Here is a 26920-nt window from a genome sequence, read left to right as displayed (position 1 = left end):
AAAATTCTGAAAGAGATGGGAATACCAGACCACCTGACCTGCCTCTTGAGAAACCTATATGCAGGTCAGGAAGCAACAGTTAGAAATGGACATGGAACAACAGACTGGTTCCAAATAGGAAAGGAGTACGTCAAGGCTGTATATTGTCACCCTGCTTATTTAACTTCTATGAGAGTACATCATGACAAATGCTGGGCTGGAAGAAGCACAAGCTGGAATCAAGATTGCCGGGATAAATATCAATAACCTCAGATATGCAGATGACACCACCCTTATGGCAAAAAGTGAAAAAAAACTAAAGAGCCTCTTGATGAAAGTGAAAGAGGAGAGTGAAAAAGTTGGCTTAAAGGTCAACATTCAGAAAACGAAGATCATGGCATCTGGTCTCATCACTTCATGGAAAATAGATGGGGAAAGAGTGGAAACAGTGTCAGACTTTATTTTTGGGGGTTCCAAAACCACTGCAGATGGTGATTGTAGCCATGAAATTAAAAGACACTTATTCCTTGGAAGGGAAGTTATGACCAACCTAGATAGCATATTCAAAAGCAGAGACATTACTTTGCCAACAAAGGTCCGTCTAATCAAGGCTATTGTTGTTCCAGTGGTCATGTATGGATGTGAGAGTTGGATGGTGAAGAAAGGTGAGCACTGAAGAATTGATCCTTTTGAACTGTGGTGTTGGAGAAGACTCTTGCGAGTCCCTTGGACTGCAAGGAGATCCAACCAGTCTACTCTAAAGGAGATCAGTCCTCGGTGTTCTTTGGAAGGACTGATGCTAAAGCTGAAACTCCAATACGTTTGCCACCTCATGCGAAGAGTTGACTCATTGGAAAAGACTCTGATGCTGGGAGGGATTGGGGGCAGGAGGAGAAGGGGACGATAAAGATGGCTAGATGGCATCACTAACTCGATGGACGTGAGTTTTAGTGAACTCCAGGAGTTGGTGATGGACAGGAAGGCCGGGCGTGCTGCAATTCATGGGGTTGTAAAGAGTCGGACACTACTGAGCGACTGAACTGAACTAATTACCTGAAGAATAGAATGATTAATCATAAAATAATGTTCCCCATTATTCTAAAACTAGGAAGCTGAATGGAGTGATAAACTAAAAGTCTACTAAACAGATCCTCCTCCTGGGTCCTCCTGAAGGGATTATTTCCAGCACCTTTTATGAACAGTCTTGGGGAGGGGTGGCCACAGTGTGACCTCAGCTCAAATACTGGTGATGATAAAGAGCAAACCTGGAAATAACAGGGTTTATCTTTTCAATACATTTAACAACTATAACTTACTTACCATCTTAGGAGTATATGAAAGAATGTATTTTCTAAAAATATCACCTCTGACATATGAGTACATTTCCTGATGCTTCCTTTCCTTTTCTTAATATTTTCCTTTCCTTGTCATTTCTAGTAACTTCAAAGGAAGAAAAATTACCTATTTTCCTTCTATAATAGTACCAACATGATGAAACATATTATTTTTTGGAAAACTGTTTACTGGGTGGCTGTTTTGTGTTAGGAAGTATGTAATGAACAAGAGAGAAATGGCCCCTGTCCACATTTGTCCTTGTGCTAAAATGCAAAGCTGCAACTGACCTGCCACCAGCTCAACTTGGCTTAAGGGTCACACTGATTCACAGGGCCCATAATATATAATTATCTAATGGTGACTGCAGCCATGAAATTAAAAGACACTCCTTGAAATAAAAGTTATGACCAACCTAGATAGCATATTCAAAAGCAGAGACATTACTTTGCCAACAAAGGTCCATCTGGTCAAGGCTGTGGTTTTTCCAGTGGTCATGTATGGATGTGAGAGTTGGACTGTGAAGAAGGCTGAGCGCTAAAGAATTGATGCTTTTGAACTCTGGTGTTGGAGAAGACTCTTGGGAGTCCCTTGGACTACAAGGAGATCCAACCAGTCCATTCTGAAGGAGATCAGCCCTGGGATTTCTTTGGAAGGAATGATGCTAAAGCTGAAACTCCAGTACTTTGGCCACCTCATGCAAAGAGTCGACTCATTGGAAAAGACTCTGATGCTGGGAGAGATTGGGGGCAGGAGGAGAAGGGGACGACAGAGGATTAGACGGCTGGATGGCATCACTGACTCGATGGACGTGAATCTGAGTGAACTCTGGGAGTTGGTGATGGATGGGGAGGCCTGGCGTGCTGTGATTCATGGGGTCGCAAAGAGTCGGACACGACTGAGCGACTGAACTGAACTGAACTGAATGCTGACTTAGGGAGAAATTCCAAAAGATATATTCTGCAGGATTTCAGGGGTGTGGTTAATTATGGTATAAATGCAGCCAACCTGCATTGCCATCCCAACCTGAGAGTTCCAGTACTCACTTGAACATTCCAGGCGTTTCACATCTCGTGACGTCTCTAAGAAATACCGCCGAAGAAAAAAGAAAATGACGCCAAGGGGAATCACAGGTATAGCAATCCAAGGAATCACTATCACCACCACACTCAACACACCAATCACTTGTAGAAATGTCTGGAAGAGTGAAAAGTAGATGCAGGAGCCTCTTTATCAAGGATTCTTTTCGAAAATAAACTTTAATAAACAATTTTGTTGGGATTAAACTTCTTTTCCTGAAAGATGTATTGAAATAGTAGAGAAAGCTTTGCCACCCAAACAAATAAAATTATAGGTGGTTCTAATGATATTTATTGCAAGATTATGTGTGTGTGCTCAGTTGCTTAGTCGTGTCCAACTCTGCAATCGCACGAACCACAGCCCTCCAGGCACCTCTGTCCACGGAGTTTTCCAGGCAAGAATACTGGAGTGGGTTTCCATTTCCTCCTCCAGGGGATCTTCCCAACCCAAGAATCAAATCCATGCCCCCTGCATCTCCTACACTGCCAGGTGAATTCTTTACCACTAGCCACCTGGGAAGCTCTATTACATGATTGCTGTGTGCCAAAAACCTTAAGAACCTTCTAGGTATTAGCTCTTTTAATACACTTAGTAGCCTAGAAGGTAGGAATTACTAATTTTAATAGATGAGAGAATATTTGAGGTTCAGAGAAACTAGGACTTGAACCCTAAACTATCATGAGTCAGTAGGTATTACTAGAGATGAATAAGCAAGCATCACAGATAAGGAAACCAGAAGCCTGAGTTACACAGGTAAGGATAAAGAAGTTGTTAATTACAAAGTTAGTGTCCAGTAAAGGAGGAAAAGATACAAATGTGACTTTTGGAAGTGGAAATTTTTCTTTCCTGGTTTTCTATCCATAGTTAACATTTACTGAGTGCTAACTCTGTACAGGGCTACACATTTAATACTTGACATGTATTAGCGTATTACTCCTCACAATAGCCCTATCAAGTAATAGTATTATCTCATTTTACAGATGGAAACACTGAGGCACAGGGAAAGGAAAATGAGCTTGATGGAAACAAAGCCTGAGTCATGGAGCCAGAGAGACTACATCATGAGCCATTAGGACATACTTAAGCTTGTTCCCCGGAGAAGGCAATGGCACTCCACTCTGGTACTCTTGCCTGGAAAATCCCATGGATGAAAGAGCCTGGTAGACTGCAGTCCATGGAGTCACTAAGAGTTGGACACTACTGAGCGACTTCACTTTCACTTTTCACTTTCTTGCATTGGAGAAGGAAATGGCAACCCACTCCAGTGTTCTTTCCTGGAGAATCCCAGGGACGGGGGAGCCTGGTGAGCTGCCATCTATGGGGTCGCACAGAGTTGGGCACGACTGAAGTGACTTAGCAGCAGCAGCAGCAGCAGCAAGCTTGTTCCCAACATACCGCCAACTATTTATTGTCCAGGAAGATTATTTTTACTTATTTGAGCCTCCTAATTTATCTTAAATTTTTCTTCTAAATACCTTATTTAAGGAATTTCAGAGTTCATCAGCATGCCAAATAAAGAACAGACAAAATAAGAGAAATGTGGTAAAACCAATTTTTGGTATTTCCTAGAAATCTGGGGAAGAATGTTGAAAATAAACAAACAACTTATAAAACATGAAGAGTTTTGTTTTGTTTTGGTTTGGTTTTTTATCCTCTGGATATACATTAAATTTTTTATCATTATGATAAAAATGACTATTTTAAGGAGTAGTGATTATAACAACAGGTGGTGCCATTTACCAGGTGTTTACTCTATGCATGGCACTGTGGTAAGAGTTCCATAATCACTCACTTAAGCATCACATCCTTCCATGAGGTGATTTTATCTTGGGAAATGATCTTGGTCTAAAAACACAGCAGGTAGACTAGAAGCCCACATCATTGATTGATGCTGATTTAGATATCCATATTTATCAGGAAAAGTATGATACCCTGGTCAAAAGTTGAGGATATGCAGATTCACAGAGTTTGGGCCAATGCCTCCAGAGTTTATGATCTCAGATGGAGACAATTCCATGGTGATCTGCACAAGGCACTGGGGAAACACGGGGAAGAACGTGTGAATTCTTTATTGAAATTTTGAAGAAGAGATTGACAAGTGAATTTCACAGGCTAGAGAAACAGAGAAGGACATGAATAATTTGGAGTAGCAATCACAATTCCTGGGAATTTTGACCAAAAGGGAGCTGGGCTGGGAAGGTCAGATGGCTTGTCCAAGTTAGCACCAGGTGCTCTGTGTCCTCTTAGAGCAAGCACCCCATTTTCACCAACCCAGGGCCTCGGCACTTTGTTGCCCAGGGCAGCTGTTCTCAGAATGTCTTTGGTGGATGCATTAGCAGAGTAATGCCTATATCACAGAGACTTGGGTTATCGTTTCACAGCTCTTCCATATAAGTTTTCTCAGATGACCTTCACAACCATTTGTGAATAAGACAAGCAAGAACTTTCATATCCATTTATAGGTAAGAAAATGGTAAGCTAGGAGGGTAAGTGGTTGTCCTAAGTCTTCCCAGGAAGGTACTGCAGGTTATGAAGAAAGACAGGAAGAATCTGTATTCTGGGAATCTCAGAGACACAGTTGTATGCAGAGGAGCCTGAAAGAAGAAGGAAATGTCCAGAACTGTGACTCTGTGTCCAGGAGCCCTTGTGAATCAAACTGCATTATTTGGATGGAGACATGTGCTTTTCCTGTTTCTCCCCATCTGCTGTGGTATCAATATAAAACTCAGAGTGAAAAGCATGGAATCTGAAGGAACAAATTTCAATCATAAGTGGAGAAATATAGGTCTGTCTAACCTCTGTTCTATTATATTTTCAGTTGAACAATTTCTTACAGCCATAGGATTAACTAATGCATCCCACCTTGCTATACCCTTTTCTCATGGGGAGCGGTCCTTCCTTCTGTGTGTGATCTTAAGTCATTAGGTTTGCCATCAGTAGCTGTCAGGAAAAATGATCTGAAATGTCAATTATAAAAAATCCAAATTACAGTTTTTTAGTAGAGTCACATTATTTTATTGGACAATATTCACCAATTTCAATAGCCTGGCTGTCCCCAGGTGAGGGCCTTTTATGACCAACCCAGCATGGCAGACCCTCTTGATGAGTGTGAAAGAGGAGAGTGAAAAAGATGTGTTAAAACTCAATATTCAAAAAACACCAGGGCATCCAGTTCTAACACTTCGTGACAAATAAAAGGGGGGGAAAAGGAAGCAGTAACAAGACTTTTATTTTCTTGGGCTCCAAAATCACTGCAGACAGTGACTGCAGCCATGAAATTAAAAGACGTTTGCTCCTTGGAAGAAAAGCTATGACTAACCTAGACAGCACATTAAAAAGCAAAGACAAAAAAAAAAAAAAAAAGACCAAAATAAATAAAAAGCAAAGACATCACTTTGCCAACAAAGATCTATATAGTCAAATCTATGATTTTTCCAGTAGTCATGCATGGATATGAGAGTTGGACCATAAAGCAGCCTGAGCACTAAAGAATTTTTGCCCTTGAAGTGCAACATTAGAGAAGGCTCTTGAGAGTCCCTTGGACTGCAAGGGGATCAAATTAGTCAATCTTAAAGGAAATCAACCCTGAATATTCATTGGAAGGACTGATGCTGAAGCTCAAAAACTTTAAGCACCTAATGCAAAGAGCCAACTCATTGGAAAAGATCCTGATGCTGGGAAAGATTGAAGACAGAAGGAGAATGGGGTGACAGAGGATGAGATGGTTGGAAGGCATCACCAACTCAATGGACATGAGCTTGAGCAAACTATGGGAGATAGTGAAGGACAAGGAAGCCTAGTGTGCTACAGTCCATGGGGTTGCAAAGAGTCAGACACAACTTAGTGAGTGAACAACAATGACTGTTTTTGTTCAAGTATTATTGGTCACCTTATTATTATTAATCTTTTCTTTGTAACACATGCTTTATCAGAAAAAAGGTATAGTAAATATTTGTCCTTTATGGTAATACAATGCATAATTTAGTTCATCTTGGCTATCTTTTCATGAGAGGTACTTGTTTCTATTATGAAATATGCTTACAGTAAAGGGAATCCACATCAGACACCTGGAAGGCAGAAGGAGAACCACTTATCCAGCATGTCGCTGCTTCAGACCAACCCTGACACGACAGAGTAGCCATTCCTGTCCCAGGTGTTATTCATGTTAACTCAGCCTCCCAATCACAGCCACACCTTTCTCTCACAAACAGCATTTATTTAAGATTAAAGGACACAACACGAGGCTGAAAGGCCTGCCCTCAACCCCTGTGAAAAGGCCTTGAGAATCAGGCTCTCTGTTGTTCGTGTGAGAACTCTGACAGGACTGATACATTACCTGGATAAACTTTTGAAATGATGAAGGCAGTGAGTCATCCATTTGCCCAATGTCTTTGGAGAAGCGGTTTAAAATTCTTCCTGTAAGAACAGGATATGAGAAATTACTCTTTTATCCAGACAGGCCCTTTAAGACAAACAATTCAAGTTGGTGGAGGAATAGGATGGAGAGACCACTTCCTCCCCCACAAATTCATCAAAAGAACATTTGAACACTGAGTAAATTCCACAAAACAACTTCTGAATGCCAGCAGAGGACATCAGGCACCCAGAAAAGCAGCCCATTGTCTTCAAAAGGAGGTAGGAAAAAATATAAAAGATAAGAAGAGAGAAAAAAGAGGTAGGGATGGAGCTCCATCCTGGGAAGGGAGTCTTTAAAAAGAGAGAAGTTTCCAAACACCAGGAAACACACTCACTACCGAGTTTGTGGCGAGCCTTGGAACCACAGAGGGCAACATAACCAGGAGGAAAAATAAATAAATAATTAAAACCCACAGATTACATGCCCAACAGTAACTCCCCCAGCGGAGAAGCAGTGCAGACACCTGCATCCACCACTAGCAAGTAGGGGCTGGGCAGGGAGGTGTGGGCTGCATTGCTTAGAGTAAGGACCGGGGCGGAATGCCCAAAGGGCAATCTGAGGGAACTAACTTGGGATAGCAAACCAGACTGTGGGATAGCTACCACGTGAAAAGCCCTAACCTAAGACACCACCAGGCCCGCTCGCAGAACAAAGAACTGAGCAGAGCTAGCCCGGCCCATCCCCCTGCCTGGTGACAAGCAGGCGAGGGTAGCCAGAGCCAGAAGGAGGCATTCATGGCCCCAAAGAGGCATTATCTACCAAACTGCAAGCAGGCTTTGTTCTAACCAAGACTTCTTGTGATTCTAGACGGTCAACATCCACCTGAGAAGGTGCTCTGGTTGTACACCCAGAAAACCGAGTAGCAGGGATGGGGGAGGTGATAAGTCACAGCAACCATGCTTGCCAAATACCTGGTCACCTGAGCTGCTCGGAACTGGGAAGGGCACAAAACGCAGGCCCAACCGAGTCTGCACCTCTGAGGATTACCTGAGTACCTGAACCTGAGGGGCTTAGACCTGGGAAGTACACACAACCCAGGGCCGGCCTCAGACAGTTCCCGGCAGAGCAACCTAGAGCCTAAGCAGTGTAGACAGGGAAAGCACACACTCAGTGAGTGGGGGCAAACCCAATATGGCCAAGACACTGCGAGCATGAGCCAGTTTTATTCGTCTGCAGCGTCCCTCACTCCCCACAGTACGGCTGAACAACTGAGCCTAAAAAAGTGTCCACCACCACCTCATTGTGCCAGGGTGGAAATTAGACAATGAACAGACCAGCAAACAGAAGAAGCTAAAACAGAGGGAACCGCCTTGGAAGAGACAGGTGCAATAGATTAAAACACTGTAGTTAGTACCAACTACATAGGAAGGGGCCTATAGATCTTGAGAAATACAAGCCAGATCAAGGAACTATCTGAAAATGAACTGACCCCACACTGCCCACAACAACACCAGAGAAAGTCCTAGATATATTTTTAATATTTTTACTATCATTCTTTATTTTTTTTTAATTTCTAAGTCATCCATTACTCCTTTAATTTTCATTTTTATAGCCTACTATTGTTTGCAAAAAAAAAAGAAGAGAGACCCTATTTTTTAAATTAAACTTCATATATATTTTCTTAAATAATTCTTGTGACTTTGCTTTTTTTCTTTAATATCGTATTTTTGAAAATCCAACCTCTACTCTAGATTTTTAATATTTGCTTTTTGATATTTGTTATCAATTTTGTACCTTTAAGAACCCAATCTTCATTACCCATTTTTACTTGAGAGCAAGATCACTGGCCTGATTGCTCTCTCCCCCTTTGGACTCTCCCTTTTCTCCAACAGGTCGCCTCTATCTTCTCCCTCCCGCTACTCTTCTCTACCCAACTCTGTGAATCTCTTTGTGTTCTGGACTGTGGAGAACACTTAGAGAACTAATTCCTGACTGGATCTGTCTCTCTCCTTTTGATTCCCCTCTTTTATCCTCCTGGCCACCTCTGTCTCCTTCCTCCCTCTTCTCTTCTCTGTGTAACTCCATGAACATCTCTGAGGGATCCAGACTGTGGAGACCACATAGGGAATTGATTACTGGCTAGCTTGCTCTCTCCTCTTTTGATTCCACCTCATTTCATCCGGGTCACCTCTATCTCCCTCCTCCCTCTTCTTTTCTCCTGTAACTCTGTGTACCTCTCCAGGTGTTCCTCACTGTGGAGAAACATTTCATCATTAACTTAGATGTTTTATCATCAGAGCTGTATAGATGGAGAAGTCTTGAGGCTACTGTAAAAATAAGACTGAAAACCAGAAACAGGAGGCTTAAGTCCAAATCCTGAGAACACCAGAAAACTCCTGACTCCAGAGAACATTAATCGACAGGAGCTCATCAAACACCTCCATACCTACACTGAAACCAAGCACCACCCAAGGGCCAACAAGTTCCAGAGCAAGACATACCAGGCAAATTCTCCAGCAACACAGGAACACAGCCCTGAGCTTCAATATACAGCTTGCCCAAAATCACTCCAAACCCATTGACATCTCATAACTCATTACTGGACACTTCACTGCACTCCAGAGAGAAGAAATCCAGCTCCACCCACAAGAACACCAACACAAGCTTCCCTAACCAGGAAACCTTGACAAGCCACCCATAGAACCCGACTCACGGTGAGGAAACTCCACAATAAAGAGAACTCCACAAACGGCCAGAATACAGAAACGCCACCCCAAATGCAGTAATATAAACAAGATGAAGAGACAGAGGAATACCCAGCAGGTAAAGGAACAGGAGAAATGCCCACCAAACCAAACAAAAGAGGAAGAGATATGGAATCTACCTGAGAAATAATTCTGAATAATGATAGTGAAAATGATCCAAAATCTTGAGAACAAAATGGAATCACAGATAAACAGCCTGGAGACAAGGATTGAGAAGATGCATGAAAGGTTTAACAAGGACCTAGGAGAAATTTAAAAAGAGCCAATATAAAATGAATAATGAAATAAATGAGATAAAAAACACTCTGGAGGGAACCAACAGTAGAATAACAGAGGCAGAAGATAGGATTAGTGAGGTAGAAGAGAGAATGGCAGAAATAAATGAATCAGAGAGGAAAAAGAAAAACTAATTAAAAGAAGTGAGGACAATCTCAGAGACCTCTGGGACAATGTTAAACATCCCAACATTCGAATTATGGGAGTCCCAGAAAAGAAGACAAAAAGAAAGACCATGAGAAAATACTTGAGGAGATAATACTTGAAAATTTCCCTAAAATGGGGAAGGAAATAATCACCCAAGTCCAAGAAACCCAGAGTCTCAAACAGGATAAACCTAAGGCAGAACACCACAAGACACATATTAATCAAATTAACAAAGATCAAACACAAAGAACAAACATTAAAAGCAGCAAGGGAAAAACAACAAATAACACACAAGGGGATTCCCATAAGGATAACAGCTGATCTTTCAATAGAAACTCTTCAGGACAGGAGGAAATGGCAGGACATACTTAAATTGATGAAAGAAAATAACCTACAGCCCAGATTACTGCACCCAGCAAGGATCTCATTCAAATATGAAGGAGAAATCAAAAGCTTTACAGACAGACAAAAGCTGAGAGAATTCAGCACCACCAAACCAGCCTCCAACAAATGCTAAAGGATCTTCTCTAGACATGAAACACAGAAAGGGTGTATAAACTCGAACCCAAAACAATAAAGTAAATGGCAACAGGATCATACTTATCAATAATTACCGTAAATGTAAATGGGTTGAATGCCCCACCCAGAAGACAAAGACTGGCTGAATGGATACAAAAACAAGACCCCTATATATGTTGTCTACAAGAGACCCACCTCAAAACAAGGGACAAATACAGACTGAAAGTGAAGGGCTGGAAAATTATATTCCACGCAAATAGAGATGAAATGAAAGCAGGAGTAGCAATACTCATATCAGGTAAAATAGACTTTAAAACAAAGGCTGTGAAAAGAGACAAAGAAGGACACAACATAATGACCAAAGGATCAATCCAAGAAGACAATATAACAATTATAAATATATATGCACCCAACATAGGAGCACTGCAATATGTAAGACAAATGCTAACAAATATGAAAGGGGAAATTAACAATAATGCAATAATAGTGGGAGACATTAATACCCCACTCACACCTATGGATAGATCAACTAAACAGAAAATTAACAAGGAAACACAAACTGTAAATGACACAATAGACCAGTTAGATCTAATTGATATCTATAGGACATTTCACCCCAAAACAATGAATTTCACCTTTTTCTCAAGCCCACACGGAACCTTCTCCAGGATAGATTTCATCCTGGATCATAAATCTAGCCTTGGTAAATTCAAAAAACTTGAAATCATTCCAAGAATCTTTTCTGACCACAATGCAGTAAGATTAGATCTCAATTACAGGAGAAAAACTATTAAAAATACCAATATATGGAGGCTGAACAACACGCTGCTGAATAACCAACAAATCATAGAAGAAATCAAAAGAGAAATTAAATATGCACAGAAACGAATGAAAATGAAAACACAACAACCCAAAACCTGTGGGACACTATAAAAGCAGTTCTAAGAGGAAGATTCATAGCAATACAGGCTTACCTCAAGAAACAAGAAAAAAGTCAAATAAATAATCTAACTCTACATCTAAAGCAACTAGAAAAGGAGGAAATGAAGAACCCCAGGGTTAGTAGAAAGAAAGAAATCTTAAAAATTAGGGCAGAAATAAATGCAAAAGAAACAAAAGAGACCCTAGCAAAAATTGACAAAGCCAAAAGCTTGTTCTTTGAGAGGATAAATAAAATTGACAACCCATTAGTCAGACTCATCAAGAAGCAACGGGAGAAAAATCAAATCAATAAAATTAGAAATGAAAATGGAGAGATCACAACAGACAACACAGAAATACAAAGGATCATAAGAGACTACTATCAGCAATTTATGCCAACAAAATGGACAACGTAGAAGAAATGGACAATTTCTTAGAAAAGTAAAACTTTCCAAAACTGAACCAGGAAGAAATAGAAAATCTTAACAGACCCATCACAAGCACGGAAATTGAAACTGTAATCAGAAATCTTCCAGCAAACAAAAGCCCAGGTCCAGACTGCTTCACAGCTGAATTCTACCAAAAATTTAGAGAAGAACTAACACCTATCCTACTCAAACTCTTCCAGAAAATTGCAGAGGAAGGTAAACTTCCAAACTCATTCTATGAGGCCACCATTGCCCTAATACAAAAACCTGACAAAGATGCCACAAAAAAAGAAAACTACAGGCCAATATCACTGATGAACATAGATGCAAAAATCCTTAACAAAATTCTAGCAATCAGAATCCAACACATTAAAAAGATCATACATCATGACCAAGTGGGCTTTATCCCAGGGATACAAGGATTCTTCAATATCTGCACATCAATCAATGTAATATACCACATTAACAAATTGAAAAATAAAAGCCATATGATTATCTCAATAGATGCAGAGAAAGCCTTTGACAAAATTCAACATCCATTTATGATTAAAAAAAAAAAAAACTCTCCAGAAATCAGGAATAGAAGGAACATACCTCAACATAATAAAAGCTATATATGACAAACCCATAGCAAACATTATCTTTAATGGTGAAAAATTGAAAGCATTTCCCCTAAAGTCAGGAACAAGACAAGGGTGCTCACTTTTACCACTACCATTCAACATAGTTTTGGATGTTTTGGCCACAGCAATCAGAGAAGAAAAAGAAATAAAATGAATCAAAATTGGAAAAGAAGACATAAAACTCTCACTGTTTGCACATGAAATGATCCTCTACATAGAAAACCTTAAAGCCTCCACCAGAAAATTATTAGAGCTAATCAATGAATACAGTAAAGTAGCAGGATATAAAATCAACACACAGAAATCCCTTGCATTCCTATACACTAATAATGAGAAAATAGAGAAATTAAGGAAACAATTCCATTCACCATTGTAATGAAAAGAATTAAATATTTAGGAATATATCTACCTAAAGAAACAAAAGACCTACATATAGAAAACTATAAGACACTGGTGAAAGAAATCAAAGAGGACACAAAGAGATGGAGAAATACACCATGTTCATGGATCAGAAAAATCAACATAGTGAAAATGAGTATACTACCCCAAGCAATCTATAGATTCAATGCAATCCCTATCAAGCTACCAATGGTATTTTTCACAGAGCTAGAACAAATAACTTCACAATTTGTATGGAAATACAGAAAACCTTAAAGAGCCAAAGCAATCTTGTAAAAGAAGAATGGAACTGGAGGAATCAACCTGCCTGACTTAAGGCTCTACTACAAAGCCACAGTCATCAAGACAGTATGATACTGGCACAAAGACAGAAACATAGATCAATGGAACAAAATAGAAAGCCCAGGGATAAACCACACACCTATGGACACCTTATCTTTGACAAAGGAGACAAGAATATACAATGGAGAAAAGACAATCTCTTAAACAAGTGATGCTGGGAAAACTGGTCAACCACTTGTAAAAAAATGAAATTAGAACACTTTCTAACACCATACACAAAATAAACCCAAAATGGATTAAATATCTAAATGTAAGACCAGACCATAAAACTCCTAGAGGAGAACATAGGCAAAACACTGTCCGACATAAACCACAGCAGGATCCTCTATGACCCACCTCCCAGAATATTGGAAATAAAAGCAAAAATAAACAAATGGGACCTAATTAAACTTAAAAGCTTCTGCACAACAAAGGAAACTATAAGTAAGGTGAAAAGACAACCTTCAGAATGGGAGAAAATAATAGCAAATGAAGCAACTGACAAAGGATTAATCTAAGAAATATACAAGCAGCTCCTGCAGCTCAATTCCAGAAAAACAAACGACCCAATCAAAAAATGGGCCAAAGAACTAAACAGACATTTCTCCAAAGAAGACATACAGATGGCTAACAAACACATGAAAAGATGCTCAACATCACTCATTATAAGAAAAATGTAAATCAAAACCACCATGAGGTACCATTTCACACCAGTCAGGATGGCTGCTATCCAAAAGTCTACAAGCAATGAATGCTGGAGAGGGTGTGGATAAAGGGAACCTCTTACATTGTTGGTGGGAATGCAAACTAGTACAGCCCCTAGGAGAACAGTGTGGAGATGCTTAAAAACCTGGAAATAGAACTGCCATACAACACAGCAATCCCACTGCTGGGCATACAGACTGAGGAAACCAGAATTGAAAGAGACACGTGTACTCCAATGTTCATTGCAGCACTGTTTATACTAGCCAGGGCACAGAAGCAACCTACATGTCCATCAGCAGATGAATGGATAAGAAAGCTGTGGTACCTATACACAATGGAGTATTACTCAGCTATTAAAAAGAATACATTTGAATCAGTTCTAATGAGCTGGATGAAACTGGACCCATTATACAGAGTGAAGTAAGCCAGAAAGAAAAACACCAATACAGTGTCAGTTCAGTTCAGTCATTCAGTCATGTCCGATTCTTTGCGACCACGTGAATCGCAGTACGCCAGGCCTTCCTGCCCATCACCAACTCCTGGAGTTCATTCAGACTCACGTCCATTGAATCAGTGATGCCATTCAGCCATCTCATCCTCTGTCGTGCCGTTCTCCTTCTGCCCCCAATCCCTCCCAGCATCAGTCTTTTCCAATGAGTCAGCTCTTCACATGAGGTGGCCAAAGTACTGGAGTTTCAGCTTTAGCATCATTCCTTCCAAGGAAATCCCAAGGCTGATCTCCTTCAGAATGGACTGGTTGGATCTCCTTGCAGTCCAAGGGACTCTCAGGTCTTCTCCAACACCACAGTTCAAAAGCATCAATTCTTCAGTGCTCAGCTTTCTTCACAGTCCAACTCTCACATCCATACATGAACACTGGAAAAATCATAGCCTTGACTAGATGGACCTTTGTTGGCAAAGTAACGTCTCTGCTTTTCAATATGCTATCTAGGTTGGTCATAACTTTCCTTCCAAGGAGTTCAGTTCAATTCAGTTTAGTCGCTCAGTCATGTCCCACTCTTTGTGACCCCATGAATTGCAGCACGCCAGGCCTCCCTGTCCATCACCAACTCCCGGTGTTCACTCAGCATCAGAGTCTTTTCCAATGAGTCAACTCTTCTCATGAGGTGGCCAAAGTACTGGAGTTTCAGCTTTAGCATCATTCCTTCCAAAGAAATCCCAGGGCTGATCTCCTTCAGAATGGACTGGTTGGATCTCCTTGCAGTCCAAGGGACTCTCAAGAGTCTTCTCCAACACCACAGTTCAAAAGCATCAATTCTTCGGCACCCAGCCTTCTTCACAGTCCAACTCACATCCATACATGACCACTGGAAAAACCATAGCCTTGACTAGATGGACCTTTGTTGGCAAAGTAATGTCTTTGCTTTTGAATATGCTATCTAGGTTGGTCATAACTTTTCTTCCAAGGAGTAAGTGTCTTTTAATTTCATGGCTGCACTCACCATCTGCAGTGATTCTGGAGCCCCCAAAAATAAAGTCTGACACTGTTTCCACTGTTTCCCCATCTATTTCCCATGAAATGATGGGACCAGATGCCATGATCTTCGTTTTCTGAATGTTGAGCTTTAAGCCAACTTTTTCACTCTCCTCTTTCACTTTCATCAAGAGGCTTTTTAGTTCCTCTTCACTTTTTGCCATAAGGGTGGTGTCATCTGCATATTTGAGGTTATTGATATTTCTCACAGCCATCTTGATTCCAGCTTGTGTTTCTTCCAGTCCAGCGTTTCTCCTGATGTACTCTGCATAGAAGTTAAATAAGCAGGGTGACAATATACAGCCTTGATGTACTCCTTTTCCTATTTGGAACCAGTCTCTTGTTCCATATCCAGTTCTAACTGTTGCTTTCTAACCTGCATACAGATTTCTCAAGAGGCAGGTCAGGTGGTCTGGTATTCCCATCTCTTTCAGAATTTTCCAGTTTATTCTGATCCACACAGTCAAAGGCTTTGGCATAGTCAATAAAGCAGAAATAGATGTTTTTCTGGAGCTCTCTTGCTTTTTCCATGATCCAGCAGATGTTGGCAATTTGATTTCTGGTTCCTCTCCCTTTTCTGAAACCAGCTTGAACATCCGGAAGTTCATGGTTCATGTATTGCTGAAACCTGGCTTGGAGAATTTTGAGTATTACCTTACTAGCGTGTGAGATGAGTGTAATTGTGTGGTAGTTTGAGCATTCTTTGGCGTTGCCTTTCTTTGGGATTGGAATGAAAACTGACTTTTCCAGTCCTGTGGTCACTGCTGAGTTTTCCAAATTTGCTGGCATATTGAGTGCAGGACTTTCACAGCATCATCTTTCAGGATTTGAAATAGCTCAACTGGAATTCCATCACCTCCACTAGCTTTGTTCGCAGTGATGTTTTCTAAGGCCCACTTGACTTCACATTCCAGGATGTCTGGCTCTATATGAGTGATCACACCATCGTGATTATCTGGGTTGTGAAGATCTTTTTTGTACAGTTCTTCTGTGTATTCTTGCCACCTCTTCTTAATATCTTCTGCTTCTGTTAGGTCCAGACCATTTCTGTCCTTTAATGAGCCCATCTTTTCATGAAATGTTCCCTTGGTATCTCTAATTTTCTTGAAGAGATCTCTAGTCTTTCCCATTCTGTTTTTTTTCCTCTATTTCTTTGCATTGATTGCTGAAGAAGGCTTTCTTACCTCTTCTTGCTATTCTTTGGAACTCTGCATTCAGATGCTTATATCTTTCTTTTTCTCCTTTGTTATTCGCCTCTCTTCTTTTCACGGCTATTTGTAAGTCCTCTCCAGACAGCCATTTTGCTTTTTTGCATTTCATTTCCAAATGGATTTTCTTGATCCCTGTCTCTGTACAATGTCACGAACCTCATTCCATAGTTCATCAAGCACTCTATCTATCAGATCTAGTCCCTTAAATCTATTTCTCACTTCCATTGTATAATCATAAGGGATTTGATTTAGGTCATACCTGAATGGTCTAGTGGTTTTCCATACTTTCTTCAATTTAAGTCTGAATTTGGACACGGTTTCCACTGTTTCCCCATCTATTTCCCATGAAATGATAGGACCAGATGCCATGATCTTCGTTTTCTCAATGTTGAGCTTTAAGTATACTAGCCCATATATATGGTATTTAGAAAGATGGTAATGATAACCCTGTAGGTGAGACAGCAAAAGAGGCACAGACGTGTAAAACAGTCTTATGGACTCTGTGGGAGATGGCGAGGGTGGGATGATATGGGAGAATGGCATTGAAACATGTATAATATCATATGTGATATGAATTGCCAGTCCAGGTTCAATGCATGATACAGGATGCTCGGGGCTGGTGCACTGGAGTGACCCAATGGGATGGTATGGGAAGGGATGTGGGAGGGGCTTCAGGATGGGGAACACGTGTACACCCGTGGTGGATTCATGTTGATGTATGGCAAAACCAATACAATATTGTAAAGTAATTAGCCTCCAATTAAAATAAATAAATTTATATTTTAAAAAAGAACAAAAAAAGACAATTCATGTTCAAATAAAATAATATTTTAAATGCATATTTATTTAATATATTTCAGAATCATATGAAATAAGCTGATGTCAGTGGTAAAGAAGGAGAAAATAGGATAATACTTAAAAAGAAACCAAATACCACAAAATAGAAGAGGGTGGGATTGAAATTAGCCGTTGGTTTTTAAAAGAATGGCAGGGGGAAGGAAGGGGAATCTTGTGGAAGGGTTGATGGATTTTAGAATGTTCCCTCCTTTTAGAACCATCCCATCTAAGGCTTCATTCCAAGTGCTTCTTATCATTGATTTATTTGCCTTCTCAAAATCCACTAAAATAGTATATCCTAAATGCTGCAGAAATGGAAGATGAGAATTTCTAATATCTACTGCTTTTAATGATTTAATTCAAACAACGCTGAAGCTACACAAATACATATATGCTGCTGCCGCTGCTAAGTTGCTTCAGTCGTGTCCGACTCTGTGAGACCCCAGAGACTGCAGCCCACCAGGCTCCTCCGTCCCTTGGATTCTCCAGGCAAGAACATTGGAGTGGGTTGCCATTTCCCTCTCCAACGCATGAAAGTGAAAAGTGAAAGTGAAGTCGCTCAGTCATGTCTGACTCCTAGCGACCCCGCGGACTGCAGCCTAACAGGCTTCTGCATCCATGGGATTTTCCAGGCAAGAGTACTGGAGTGGGTTGCCATTGCCTTCTCCAAAATACATACATACACACAATCAATTTTGGCATATCCAAGGAAATGTGTTTATCTACCCTGGGAAATGTGTTTATCTACCCATCTGAGCTTCATTTGTAATTGAAGCTTCAGGAAGCCAGCCTGCAGGTGAGATGTGGGACCTCTATCTGCTCTTCCTGACCTCAGTCACAGATGACTTCCTCCCAAGGCCCTTCACATCAACCCACAACAGGACAGTGAATGAGCAGTGGTTGAGGGTTGAGTTTCCACTGCTGCTGGGATGTGAGGCTCTTCTGTTGTCCACCGGGTGGGTGGCTCACCAGAAGCACAGGGTGTGCCCACACCAGGAACTGGAGTCACTGGAGGCTTTCACCTTTGGCCAGGCCAGCATTACAGACTGGGCCTCAATTTTCCCATCTCAGACTTAGGAAATACAGATGCAGAAACTGTCTTTTAGTGACACCTTTGGCAGATCTGGTGACAATTTTTCTGATATTGTAAGAATGCCTGCTTTAGAGGGTGATTCTCAGGATTAAATAGGCTCTTGCGGGTGAAAGAACCCAGTTAAGATGCCAGGTAAGTTACGAGGCAGTCAACCACCAAGGTGAGATGATGATTCTGACCCCCAGGTTCTGCAGCATCACTTCCCCTGGGAAAGTCCACCAGGCACTGTAGGAGGGTCCACTTGGTAAAATGCAGATTCTGACTCAGGAGTGCTGGGGGAGCCAGAGAGTCTGCATTTCCTCCAAGCTACCACACGACACCCTTTCTGCTGTTTCCCACACCACACTTCAAGGGGCAAGAGGTTGGGTTATTTAATCTGTTCTGCTTTAGGAACATTAAAATCAAATGGGTTATTTTTCAAATATTCTAGAGAATTTTGTGACCTACATAGTCTTTTTTTTTAAAACATTTATTTATTTATTTAACTTTTGGCTGTGCTGGATCTCCATTGCTGCACATGGGCTTTCTCTAGTTGCAGCGCGGTGGTTTCTCTTGTTGCTGAGCATGGGCTTTAGTCACACAGGCTTCAGGAATTGTGGTACATGGACTTAGCTACCCTTTGGCATGTGGAATCTTCCCAGGCCAGGGATTGAACCAGTTATCCCTGCATTGTCAGGTGGATTCTTAACCACTAGACCACCAGGGAAGCCCTGCATGGTCATCTTTTAACTTCTCAAAGTAATAATACCAAAATAAGGGAAATGTATGTCAAAAAGTGTTAAAGATACAGTTTACATGCATATAGTTTCATCAGTGGAAGAGTACAACTGTTTAACATAGGCAGGATTTGGAAACACTGTAAATACAATTCAGCTTAAAAAGTGTTCAAAGCAATGATGAAATTTTTTTAAAGATGAAAAGTCTACCCAGAGATTAACAGTACATGAAAACCACCCCTTTAACATTTCACCAGATGTGAGTAACTTAAGATCTGAGAGACTGAGGATTAGCAAAGATTGTAATTTATATTTGTAGAATATAAGAAAAACGAAACCAATGAGAAAAGCCATCTCTCCACATAATAACTACAAAAACTGAACTAAATATCAACTAAACTCTTATCACCAATCAGCTGAGTGGAGAAAATGTGTGGTCAGCAGGTTTAACAGTTACTTCTTGCACTAAGAAACATTAAGAGAACAGATAGTGATAAACCCACAGCAAACATTATCCTCAATGGTGAAAAATTGAAAGCATTTCCCCTAAAGTCAGGAACAAGACTAGGATGCCCACTCTCACCACTGCTATTCAACATAGTTTTGGAAGTTTTAGCCACAGTAATCAGAGAAGAAAAAGAAATAAAAGAAATACAGATTGGAAAGAAGAAGTACAATTCTCACTGTTTGCATGACATGATCCTCTACATAGAAAACCCTAAAGACACCACCAGAAAATTACTAGAGCTAATCAATGAATATAGTAAAGTTGCAGGATTATAAAATTAACATACAGAAATCCCTAGCATTCCTATATACTAACAATGAGAAAACAGAAAGAGAAATTAAGGAAACGATTCCATTCACCATTGCAACGAAAAGAATAAAATACTTAGGAATAAATCTACCTAAAGAAATAAAGACCTATATATAGAAAACTATAAAATACTGAGGAAAGAAATCAAAGAGGACACAAATAGATGAAGAAATATACCATGCTCATGGATGGGAAGAATCAATATAGTGAAAATGAGTATACTACACAAAGCAGTCTATAGATTCAATGCAATCCCTATCAAGCTACCAACAGTATTTTTCAGAGAACTAGGACAAATAATTTCACAATTTGTATGGAAATACAAAAAAAAAAAACTCAAATAGCCAAAGCAATCTTGAGAAAGAAGAATAGAAAATAGAACTGGAGGAATCAACCTGCCTGACTTCAGGCTCTACTACAAAGCCACAGTCATCAAGACAGTATGGTACTGGCACAGACAGAAACATAGATCAATGGAACAAAATAGAAAGCCCAGAGATAAATCCACACACCTATGGACACCTTATCTTTGACAAAGGAGGCAAGAATATACAATGGAGAAAAGACAATCTCTTAAACAAGTGATGCTGGGAAAACTGGTCAACCACTTGTAAAAGAATGAAACTAGAACACTTTCTAACACCATACACAAAAATAAACTCAAAATGGATTAAAGATCTAAATGTAAGACCAGAAACTATAATACTCCTAGAGGAAAACATAGGCAAAACACACTCTGATGTAAATCATAGCGGTATCCTCTATGACCCACTTCCCAGAGTAATGGAAATAAAAGCAACAGTAAACAACTGGGACCTAATTAAACTTAAAAGCTCCTGCACAACAAAGGAAACTATAAGTAAGGTGAAAAGACAGCCTTCAGAATGGGAGAAAATAATAGCAAATGAAGCAACTGACAAAGAATTAACTTCAAAAATATATAAGCAACTCCTGCAGCTCAATTCCAGAAAAATAAGCAACCCAATCAAAAAATGGGCCAAAGAACTAAACAGATATTTCTCCAAAGAAGATATACAGATGGCTAACAAACACATGAAAAGATGCTCAACATCACTCACTATCAGAGAAATGCAAATCAAAACCACAGTGAGGTACCATCTCATGCTGGTCACAATGGCTGCTGTCAAAAATTCCACAAATTATAAATGCTGGAGAGGGTGCAGAGAAAAAGGAACCCTCTTACATTGTTGGTGGGAATGCAAACTAGTACAGCCACTATGGAGAACAGTGTAGAGATTTCCTTTAAAAACTGGAAATATAACTGCCATATGACCCAGCAATCACACTGCTGGGCATACACACCAAGAAAACCAGAATTGAAAGAGACACGTGTACCCCAATGTTCATCGCCGCACTGTTTCCAATAGCCAGGACAAGGAAGCAACCTAGATGTCCATCAGCAGACGAATGGATAAGAAAGCTGTGGTACATATACACAGTGGAATATTACTCAGCTATTAAAAAGAATTCATTTGAATTGGTTCTAATGAGGTGGATGAAACTGGAGCCTATTATACAGAGTGAAGTAAGTCAGAAAGAAAAACACCAATACAGTATATTAATGCATATATATGGAATTTAGAAAGATGGTAACGATGACCCTATATGCGAGATAGCAAAAGAGACACAGATGTGAAGAACAGACTTTTGGACTCTGTGGGAGAGGGAGAGGGCGGGATGATTTGAGAGAATAGCATTGAAACATGTATATTATCATATGTGAAATAGGTTGCCAATCCAAGTTCCATGCATGAGGCAGGGTGCTCAGGGCTGGTGCACTGGGATGACCCTGAGGGATGGGATGGGGAGGTAGGTGGGAGGGTGGGCCAGGATGGGGAACACACGTACACCCATGGCTGATTCATGTGAATGAATGGCAAAAGAACCCCCACAATATTGTAAAGTAATTAGCCTCCAATTAAAATAAATTTTAAAAAAGAAGATAAAAAAAGAGAGAGAGAACAGATAGTTTTTCAGAATATTTATTTCCTCTGGCTTTGAGATAGATTGTTTTAATCAGAGTTGTAATTCCAACTTCATGGCCTTGCAGTATTAAAGTTCTCTCAAAGGTCTCTACGTGAAAGACTTATGATAAACTCCCTTCACACACATTCTATGACTATTCATCTGAATGACACAGGACACATGGCCCCTACTGGAATATCTCCAGGAATACAGAGGGAAAAAGGATTCACAGTAAACAAGGGGAACCCAATCCATTTTCAGACTATTCTGTTAGGGCTTTCTCACACTAAACTGAATCTTGTCTTCCTGGAAGAATCAAACTCTGATGTTTATTCTCTCCTTATAAGCACACAAAGTGAATCTAATTTCTCTCAATATGCCAGGCTTTCAAATACTTGAAGGAATTGAATCATATCCTTTCAAGCCTCTACTCCTTGGTGCCTCAAAGATCTCTAACAAGGCATGGTCCTATCCCGGGTGCTGCCTCTTGACCAGACTCAGATGGCCAGTCCCAGTTAATGCCTTGTGCTCAGGAGTAAAATCACCACCTCCTTCATCCTGCATAATCAGTCACAAAGCTGACAAACATGGTAAATTCTGGAGGCCAGATCACATTTTGAATATGGGTATAATGAAAATCCACATCAATCCCATCTACAGCACAGGTAAATTTAGGGGAACAATTAAGTAATACATATAAACAACTCTAAAAGTACATCCCTTCTCACTCAGAAATTCCATTTCTAGGAATGTATCCCAGGGGGTTAAAAGTGCATCAAAGATGTACAATATAAGCCTGCAATATATATGTACAATTTAAATTTTCTGTGGTGTTTTTCTACAATGACTATCTTTACTTGTATAAAAAGGTAGAGTTGAGGGGAGAGCAAGAGAAAGATTGGGGGAAAGAGGGAAGGGAAATCAAGTGTTAAGGAGAGGAGGGAGGTAGTAGAAAGAGTGGAGGAAGAGAGGGGAGGAAGGTAGCCTCTTTGAAGTCCATGGTATCTGAGAACCAATAAGGGTCCTCTTAACTATTATGGTCTACATTTCTCTATTTTGCTCATGAGACAGAATACCATGAAAGATGTTACTGAACTTCTCATCAAATCCAAATTCACAATGATCATATTTTATGTTGACTCTGAGTCTGGCTTCTTTTATTCAGCCTAAGGTTTTTGAGGTTCACCTGTGAGGTAGCAGGTAGCATCTTTTTAAGCCCCATTATTTATTAAATTTTTTTTAACCACACAAGTGGTCTTCAGTTCAGTTCAGTTCAGTCACTCAGTCGTGTCCGACTCTTTGCGACCCCATGAATCACAGCACGCCAGGCCTCTCTGTCCATCACCAACTCCCGGAGTTTACTCAGACTCACGTCCATCGAGTCCGTGATGCCATCCAGCCATCTCATCCTCTGTCGTTCCTTTCTCCTCCTGCCCCCAATCCCTCCCAGCATCAGAGTCTTTTCCAATGAGTCAACTCTTCTCATGAGGTGGCCAAAGTGGAGTTTCAGCTTTAGCATCATTCCTTCCAAAGTAATCCCAGGGCTGATCTCCTACAGAATGGATTCGTTGGATCTCCTTGCAGTCCAAGGGACTCTCAAGAGTCTTCTCCAACACCACAGTTCAAAAGCATCAATTCTTCAGCACTCATCCTTCTTCACAGTCCAACTCTTACATCCATACATGACTACTGGAAAAACCATAGCCTTGACTAGACGGACCTTTGTTGGCAAAGTAATGTCTCTGCTTTTGAATATGCTATCTAGGCTGGTCATAACTTTTCTTCCAAGGAGTGTCTTTTCATTTCATGGCTGCAGTCACCATCTGCAGTTATTTTGGAGCCCCCCCAAAATAAAGTCTGACACTGTTTCCACTGTTTCCCCATCTATTTCCCATGAAGTGATGGGACTGGATGCCATGATCTTCATTTTCTGAATGTTGAGCTTTAAGCCAACTTTTTCACTCTCCTCTTTCACTTTCCTCAAGAGGCTTTTTAGTTCCTCTTCACTTTCTGCCATAAGGGTGGTGTCATCTGCATATCTGAGGTTATTGATATTTCTCCCAGCAATCTTGATTCCAGCTTGTGCTTCTTCCAGTCCAGCGTTTCTTATGATATACTCAAGTGATCTTAGGCACCAGCAATAACAGACCACATATCAGGCCATATCACACTTGACCTTGAGGGTAAGTGAGAGCAGATGAGTTCTATGAAATCTTCGGTGTTGTGAGCTTCTTTAGATGTGTCCATGATTAGCTTCACTGATAGTCCTAGAATCTAATCATTTTTATGAGAATTGACCATTGGTTTAAAGCCCTGCAGAGAGTCAGAAGCTGGCAGTGGAGGGCCAAGGACAGGTTCTGAGTCCAGTGGAGTGTGGAGGGGTGGGGAGAACAATAAAGGAACCACTGTCCTCATGAAAAGCGTGATCTATATCCAAGCAGCCTATTCAAAAAAAAAGAGGAGAGTCTCTCCAAAGGGGTCAAGAAAATATACACTGCTTGTCGTGTACACAAGGATCCTTTTCAGCCCAGTGGTCATCTCTGGGCTCCGCTGAACACCCTCTCCATTGGACCAGTTTTGCTCACCCCCTTGCACAGTACCTGGAAGATCCAGGTGTATTTTCTTGTGTACATGAGGGAGTCATTAAAGAAGGTGGTCCAGCCTGGACTTCCTGCATCTACACAAACTAATTCGACTTACAGGAACCTAAGAACAGGAGAGGGAGCTGTAGAAGTCTACGAGCTCCACAGTTTCTTCATCTTTGCTGTTAGAATAGGTCATCAATATGGTGCCTGCTCAAAGAATGTCAAGAAATATTAGGTTGGTGCAAAAGTAATTGCGGTTTTGCATTGTTGAAATTTGGCATTTGATATTGGAATACATGAATGTGGCTATGTTATACATCATTATAAGGTTCATTTCTTGCTTTATGTTTTTTGCTAATGAATTATTACTTGCCATTTATTTTTTATATATTTTGGACTATAGAAGTAATGTTAGTAAAAAAGCAAATTCGAGCTGTTTTCTTATTTGAGTTTAAAATGGGTCTTAAGGCAGTGGAAACAACTCACAACATCAACAAGTCATCTGGCCCAGGAATTGCTAATGAATGTACAGTGCAGTGATGGTTCAAGTAGTTTTGCAAAGGAGATGAGAGCCTTGAAGATGAGCATGATGGCCAGACATCGGAAGTTGACAACGACCAAATAAGAGCACCATTGAAGCTAATCCTTTTACAACTACACAAGTTGTCCCCAAAATCAACACCAACAATTCTACAGTCACTTAGCATTTGAAAGGTAAAAAGGCTCAATAAATGGGTGTGTCATGAGCTAACTGTATATCAAAAAAAAGTGTTTTGAAGTGTCTATTCTATGCAACAACAATGAACAATTTCTTGATTGGACTGTGACATGAGACAAAACTGGATTTTATATGAAAACCAGCAATGACCAGCTCAGTGGCTGGACTGAGAAGACACTCCAAAGCACTTCCCAAAGCCAAACTTACACCAAAAAAGGGTCATGGTCACTGTTTCGTGGTCTGCTGCCCATCTGATGCATTAATTTTTGAATCCCAGCAAAACCATTACATCTGAGAAGTATGCTCAGCAAATTGATGAGATGCATCAAAAACTGCAATGCCTGCAGCTCTCATTGATCAACAGAAAGGGCCCAATTCCTCGGGACAATACCTGGCAGCACGTCACACACCAACATTTCAAAAATTGAACAAATTGGGCTACAAAGCTTTTTTATATTTTTTTTAAATTTATTTTTTAATTGAAGGATAATTGCTTTACAGAATTTTGTTGTTTTCTGTCAAACCTCAACATGAATCAGCCATAGGTATACATATGTTTCCTCCCTCTTGAACCTCCCTCGCATCTCCCTCCCAATCCCACCCCTCTAGGTTGATACAGAGCTCCTGTTTGAGTTCCCTGAGACATATAGCAAATTCCTGTTGGCTATCTCTTTTACATATGGTAATGTAAGTTTCCATGTTACTCTCTCCAAACACCTCACCCTCTCCTCCCCTCTCCCCATGTCCATAAGTCTGTTCTCTATGTCTGTTTCTCCATTGCTGCCCTGCAAATAAATTCTTTGGTAGCATTTTTCTAGATTCCATATATATGCATTAGTATATGATATTTATCTTTCTCTTTCTGACTTACTTCATTTGTCTCTAGGTTCATCCACCTCATTAGAACTGACCCAAATGTATTCCTTTTTATGGCTGAGTAATATTCCATTGTGTATATGTATCACAACTTCTTTATCCATTCATCTGTCAATGGACATCTAGATTGCTTCCCTGTTCTAGCTATTGTAAATAGTGCAGAACGAACATTGGGGTACATGTGTCTTTTTCAATTTTGGTTTCCTCAGGCTATATGCCTAGGAATGGAATTGCTGGGTCATCAGTTCAGTTCAGTTCAGTCACTCAGTCGTGTCCAGCTCTTTGCAACCTTATGGACTGTAGCACGCCAGGCCTCCCTATCCATCACCAACTCCAGGAGTTTACTCAAATTCTTGTCCATTGAGCCGATGATGCCATCCAACTATCTCATCCTCTGTCATCCCCTTTGCCTCCCGCCTTCAATCTTTCCCAGTACCAGGGCCTTTTCAAATGAGTCACTTCTTCGCATCAGTGGCCAAAATATTGGAGTTTCAGCTTCACCATCAGTCTTTCCAACAAATATTCAGCACTGATTTACTTTAGGATAGACTGGGTGTATCTCCTTGCAGTCCAAGGGACTCTCAAGAGTCTTCTCCACCACCACACTTCAAAAGCATCAATTCTTCAGTCTCAGCTTTCTTCACGGTCCAACTCTCACATCCATACATGACCACTGGAAAACCCAAGGCCTTGACTAGATGGACCTTTGTTGGCAAAGCAACGTCTCTGCTTTT

At 40.5% G+C, this 26920-nt stretch overlaps 1 protein-coding gene across 1 annotated transcript in view; it reads right to left on the bottom strand.

The window, feature by feature from the left end:
* The window catches only part of LOC120883239 (multidrug resistance-associated protein 4-like), a 236405-nt gene that overhangs the window by 46084 nt on the left and 163401 nt on the right, over positions 1-26920 (bottom strand). Inside the window, exons 20-21 of the mRNA XM_040267267.1 lie at positions 6728-6807; positions 2358-2508 (exon numbers count right to left, since the gene is read on the bottom strand). Of these exons, the coding sequence (XP_040123201.1) occupies positions 2358-2508; positions 6728-6807 (231 nt within the window). The remainder of the gene's footprint in view (positions 1-2357; positions 2509-6727; positions 6808-26920) is intronic.

Source organism: Oryx dammah, unplaced genomic scaffold, assembly GCF_014754425.2.
Source record: "Oryx dammah isolate SB20612 unplaced genomic scaffold, SCBI_Odam_1.1 HiC_scaffold_24, whole genome shotgun sequence".
Classification (NCBI taxonomy): Eukaryota; Metazoa; Chordata; class Mammalia; order Artiodactyla; family Bovidae; genus Oryx; species Oryx dammah.
Note: the sequence above shows the minus strand (reverse complement) of the source record. Positions and strands in the feature narration are given on the sequence as shown.